This window comes from Triticum aestivum, chromosome 3A (assembly GCF_018294505.1).
Source record: "Triticum aestivum cultivar Chinese Spring chromosome 3A, IWGSC CS RefSeq v2.1, whole genome shotgun sequence".
Taxonomy (NCBI): domain Eukaryota; kingdom Viridiplantae; phylum Streptophyta; class Magnoliopsida; order Poales; family Poaceae; genus Triticum; species Triticum aestivum.
Genome location: NC_057800.1, coordinates 591,785,913 through 591,791,470, shown reverse-complemented (window position 1 = coordinate 591,791,470; position 5,558 = coordinate 591,785,913). Strand labels below are relative to the sequence as shown.

At 44.8% G+C, this 5,558-nt stretch overlaps 1 protein-coding gene across 1 annotated transcript; it reads left to right on the top strand.

Moving 5' to 3' along the window:
- Positions 1–479: 479 nt before the first annotated feature.
- Positions 480–1,500, top strand: LOC123057016 (uncharacterized). The gene is made up of 2 exons (XM_044480194.1): positions 480–610; positions 1,187–1,500. The coding sequence occupies exons 1-2, from the start codon at positions 538–540 to the stop codon at positions 1,498–1,500; spliced, it is 387 nt and encodes a 128-aa protein (XP_044336129.1). The 5' UTR covers positions 480–537.
- Positions 1,501–5,558: the final 4,058 nt, after the last annotated feature.

Below are 5,558 nucleotides of genomic sequence, written 5' to 3'. Positions count from 1 at the left end.
GACATACCCAACGCTCCGGCTGTAGCTAGGAGCAGGAGAGACGAATCTGGTTATGTTCCTGCGTCCACACTGTTCCCGCCACCTGCAAAAATCAATGTGATGGAGAAACCGCAAGACCGGAGCACAACTGATGCAGGTGTCAAGCCGGGTACCAGTGACGCAGAGGAACGCCCGGAGCAGACTGCGCCTTCACCCGCAGCGGAAATCCCCAGCATAAATCTGCGCACTTCCAGGCTCCCAGTCAATGTCGGTGTCCCCTACAGTCCAAACAAGAAGATTGTCATGAAAGCTGCGGCTGAGACCGCTGACAACACGCCCCGCCCTGCAAATAAGGCCGATCATTTTTTAGCGGCCGATTCATATATGTTTGTCAATCTTTCACCCTTGGATTCTGCCCCGAAAGTCGTTCGTGGTTCGGCCAGTAGGAATGAGAGGCACCCAATGGCCTTTACCCCACCGAGCTTCAGCCTCGGCGTCAGTCAAGATCAACCGGTGGTGCACGATCCTATACCAGTTGCCTTTGCTTTCCCAGGAGGCATGCCCGCAATGATGGCGCAGCCAATGGTCGAGGGCAGGAAGGCTGTCAAGTTCGCAGAGCCAATTGTGCAAGGTACACTCATCACGCACTTACGTTTTTCTTGTATACATGTTTGTAGTTTGACTTTTTTCCCAATCACATTCCTTGGGGGTCCTCACTTGTGACGGCAACTGCCATGTGACGACATGGCAACTGGATTTGATGCACCATGTCACCTACGTTTTTTTCTTGCTGCCATGCTGCGTTTGACATTTGGGCAAGCACGTGGCAACTGAAGTTATTTCAACATGGCAACTATAGTTGCTGTCACATGGCAAATACAATTCAGTACACATGGCAACTGGATTTGCCACATCATGCCACCTGCATTTTTTCTACCATGCTGCATTTTTTCATACGGCATTCACATGGCAAGTGGAGCCGACACAACATGGCAACTGCAGTTGCTGTGACATGCTAGGTGGCAACTACAGTGCAACTACATGGCAATTGTATTTGCTATGTCATAGCGACTGTAGTTGGACCACCCATGGCAACTGCCCCACTTTTTCTACCTACATATCACATCATGGACCTTTACCTCCTCACAATCCATCTGTTTTTGGATTTTATATGTATCCTAACCCACTTTTTTTATATTCATTGCAGCCACCCCTGAGGAGATTTCACCGTCACTTGATGAAGTTTACCGCATGATCGAGGAGACAGCATTGCAGAGGAGTTCCTCACGAGGGCAAGGGCAATCAAGTTCCAATGTGCCTGCAGATACGGTATCTGAGGATACCATTAGGAGTGTCACCCCTGGTCCTGTGAGGCAGCAGAGGGTAGTTCACCCACCCCCCGCGGAAGACTACGAGCCCGAATTCAGGGCCACTAAGGAACAGACCCAGCTGTATGATATCGTCAAGCGTTTTGGAAATGCGAGGACCAACAGCAAGCACATGAAGGAGCTGAAAGCGTAAATTACCATACCCCATAATCTCTCATCTTGCTTGCTCTTTTTTACCATTTATCTACTTCGTACTTTTTATAAATGGTCCGCTTACGTTTTAGTTCTTTCATATATTTTTTTACTTAGTAGACATGATTCTTCCATGCTATATCGTTTTCATACAGCTCATGTTTGGACAGAACGAAAGTCATTCAGTGCGGAGCGACGTACGTCGACCTGGGTGATCTTGCCGAGTCCATGAGGCCAAACGGAAAAATGTCGACGAATGTAGTTGCATGCGGGATCGACTACATCAACAATCACACCGATGTATGCGCCGACAAGATAATCATGCATTACAGTGTGACCTGCAAAATATGTGATGGTGACTTCCACCACAAAATCCTGAGGAACAATTTTGCACAACACGGTGACTTCAAGCTCACACTGAAGAAATATGTGAGTACTCCTTTCCTGTCTGCACCGTTTTTTCACATGGCGTGGTTTTTTGCCAGAACATGTACTTGTGTTTGTGTGGCAGAAGTTTTCATGTGGCAACAGTTGCCGTGCACACTGACTTCTTGATTTTTTGTATCCCCATGCAAACTATGTGGCAACTTGATAGTAAAATACATGGCTCATTTTGTTCATACAATGGACGGCAACTTTCTTTCAACTACTCCCACCCATAATCAAACATTCTACGTGATTCTAATTTTTTTGTCCCTCTGTTGTTCTTTCATGTGAACTTTGTATCTCATTTCTTCACTTTTTTAAATGCAGGTCATGTTCCCCATGTTCCAGGAGCTTGCACCACACGACCGACACGACAAGTGTGGTCACCACTATGCGGTCTGTCTTGACCTGAAGAACCAACGTATCGAGGTGCTTGATTCAATCCGTTCGGAAGCTGATGCAGACCTTACTACGCATGCCGAATTCTTCATCAAGAACCTCAAAGAGACTTGGAACCGTCACTACGAACATTCAAAGGTCCAGATCAGGCATTTCCCGACTGAGTATGTGGCGACTGTGAAGCAAGGGAACACGTAATTTCTTTTAACCCGCTCCTTCATGTGCCATTTTTACATCAATCCACCCCCTCTTTTTGTTGACACATCTGAACTGAAGTCCATCTTTGCTGCAGCTGTCCATTTTGCGTGTTCACCTGAACTCTTTTTCCTCGTGCAGGACGGACTGTGGCTTTCACGCGCTGGAATACTTTGCAAAGTGGGAAGGCAGAATTGTCCCCGCTATCACAGATGCAACGGTCGTTGAGCTCCGAAAAATCTGCACATGGAACTGGCTGACGAATGAAGATTTCAACAAGCGATCCGGAGCACGCGAGTTCGTGGAGGAAGCTGTCAAGCAAGTCATCAAGAAGTACAAGTGATCACGTGGCGTTACACACCAGACGCACACCTTACATTCTGTTGTTGAGGAATGTAAGGTACTATCTCTCTGTTCTTTGTCGAAAACTATGTTTTGTGTGCTACGTTATGACTACAACCTCATGTAGCCTACTATGTAATGGTGGCGTGTTAGCGACATTTTTAGTGTTTTTCTGTAATACATGTGTGGACATGAACCTATTTTAGGCGTTACATTAGATCTGTTTTTATGTTTATCATTACGACACTGGTTTCATCGTTTCTAGCATTGTTTTTTGCTGTTTCGAATGCGTCTGCGATGTTTTCAAAAAAAAGATGGCAAATGTAGTTCAACAGACATGGTTAGTGAAAGTCATCATCATTTTTTCATTTTTGGCTGTTTTGCTTGTTCTTTTTCATCGCTAATTGCACCGGCTAGCATTGGGTAGGTTTATCATGTAGCCATAACCTTTGCTGCGGTTTATGCACGTTTACGCTTTTTTTTCCAACTTGTTTTCCCATACATTGCACACAACACACTACGTGCTTCTAAGCCGCATCGTATTTGTCATGGGGATATATGCCATGTAGAGTCATTACAAAAAGCATCCGGAAATTTTTAGTACAGCTAACATGGCAGATACATCATAAATAACATGGCAGATCCAGTACAACTTACATGGCAAATCCAGTACAACTAACATGGCAGATCCAGTACAACTAACATGGCATATTTAGTATAAAGTAGCATGGCATATTTAGTATAAAATAGCATGGCTTATCTAGTATAAAATAGCATGGCATATTTGGTATAAAATAGCATGGCAGATTAACTACACATAACATGGCAGATTAAGTACCCATAACATGGCAAATGCATTTATCCATTCAATGAATTTTCCTTCTACTTCTGTCCCCCCTCAAGAGTCATTCTCCCAATTAAAAAAATCCCATCGTATAGGGGTACAAAACAAAATGTCCACATGGACCATGTCACAGCGCCCCAATTTTTGCTCATGGATTGCCCGCCCCTTTCTTCGTTTTCTTGTGTTTTGCTTGAATCTCCAGTCCCGACTTGTACCTTATCTCTCTCGGACGACCCTTTGTGATGGAACGGGGTGGGTTCTTGACCTGGGTTTGTGTGCTTGCTGTTCCAGATCCTATCTTCGAGTTTTCAGACGATGGCCCCGTGGATGAAGGCACACTTGATGTGCGGGGGAACCGGTGTAAGGCTTCCTCGGCTTTCCTTTTTTTGATCTCATCAAGCTCTCTTTTCAGTGCCTTCCTGTGTTTTTCTGCGACTCTCGCTGTGTCATCACTCTTGCACGCTTCATCAATTAGCTCAGCATAGTTCTTTGTCAGCACAACGTGCCTCACGGCTTCCATGGTTGACTCAGGTCTCTCGTCATGCACAGCCAGAACTGCGTGTGTTGTCTGTGGCGCCAACGCGTCGTCAGCGTCCCAAGTCCATCGCATCCTTATGAAATGGCGGGGCATGCGTGTCATAGCGTTCATGTCCATGACTTTTAGTATGTGACAGCACACAATGCCGTCCCGTTCGAATTTGCAGCATTGGCAGTAGTACTCGCCTTCGCCTATCGAGGCTCTGACGAAGTAGTTCCTTCCTTTGTCCGCGTCTTCAGGTTCTGAATCTGACATGCCCAAAATAGAACACACCTTGAACGTATGTTCGTCCACCCGGAAAGCCGTGAACATGCTGGCACGCTTTATTTCTTCCTGGAATCTGCAAGTTTTGTGTGTTTTCTGTTAAACTTTCGTGCGATCTTTTTCTTGTACACCCTTATGTTGTCATGGAAATAGAAATACATTTTGTTTGAACATGGCAAACATAGTTCATTGAACATGGAAAATATATTACGTTGAACATGGCAAATGCAGTACACTACACATGGCTAATGCATTACAACATACATGGCAATTGCAGTACAACAGACATGGCAATTGCAGTACATTTTCAACTGGATATCGTCATTTCCACACCAACATTCCCCAATGGAAGCACATTGCATAAAACATGGCAACTGCATTTTTTATTAAACATGGCATCTACAACTGAGTAAACATGTCAATTGCATTTCAAAAAAAAAGGCAGATGCATTTCATTAAACATGGCAACTGCATTTCAGCATATGTGTCGCCAATATAACATTTTTTTAGCATTTTTTGACATTGGCATTTGCATGCCAACATGCTCCAATGGAAGCACAGCGCATAAAACATGGCAACTGCACTTCATTCAACAAGGGAAATGCACCCGAGCAAGTATGCCAAAACAAAATTTTCATTTTAACATGGCAACTGCATCTGAGTAAGCATGGCAAACAGTATTTCATTAAACATGGCAGCTGCATGTCATGGCAACTACATTGCACTCAATAAGGCCCCTACTGACTTGGTGCTTTTTATGCAAATAAGACTGTAATGCAACTTACTTACTTGTTAAAGATCTTGTTGGTGTATATCTTGCTCATTTGCCTCTCCATCGGTAAATACGTTAGCAATTTTGGCTGCTTTAGGGCTGTGGTCGCTTCTTGCTGTAGCTCAGATCCCAGAATTTTTTGTTGCAAAGCTGTGTACTGCTTGGCAAACTGTAGCAATGAGTTGCCAAGGCTGACGTACCGCTTTAAAACAGCATTGAACCCCTCGCTGCGCTGCGTAGTCTGCAGAAAGGGGAAGAAGCACTGCATGAAGTAGGCCG

What these genes read in the sequence shown, in the direction of transcription:
- LOC123057016 (XM_044480194.1), top strand. Translation starts at nt 538, where the DNA reads ATGCCCGCAATGATGGCGCAGCCAATGGTCGAGGGCAGGAAGGCTGTC. An exon ending in CGCAGAGCCAATTGTGCAAG is followed by an intron (nt 611 to 1,186) that starts GTACACTCATCA and finishes TATTCATTGCAG; the next exon opens with CCACCCCTGAGGAGATTTCA.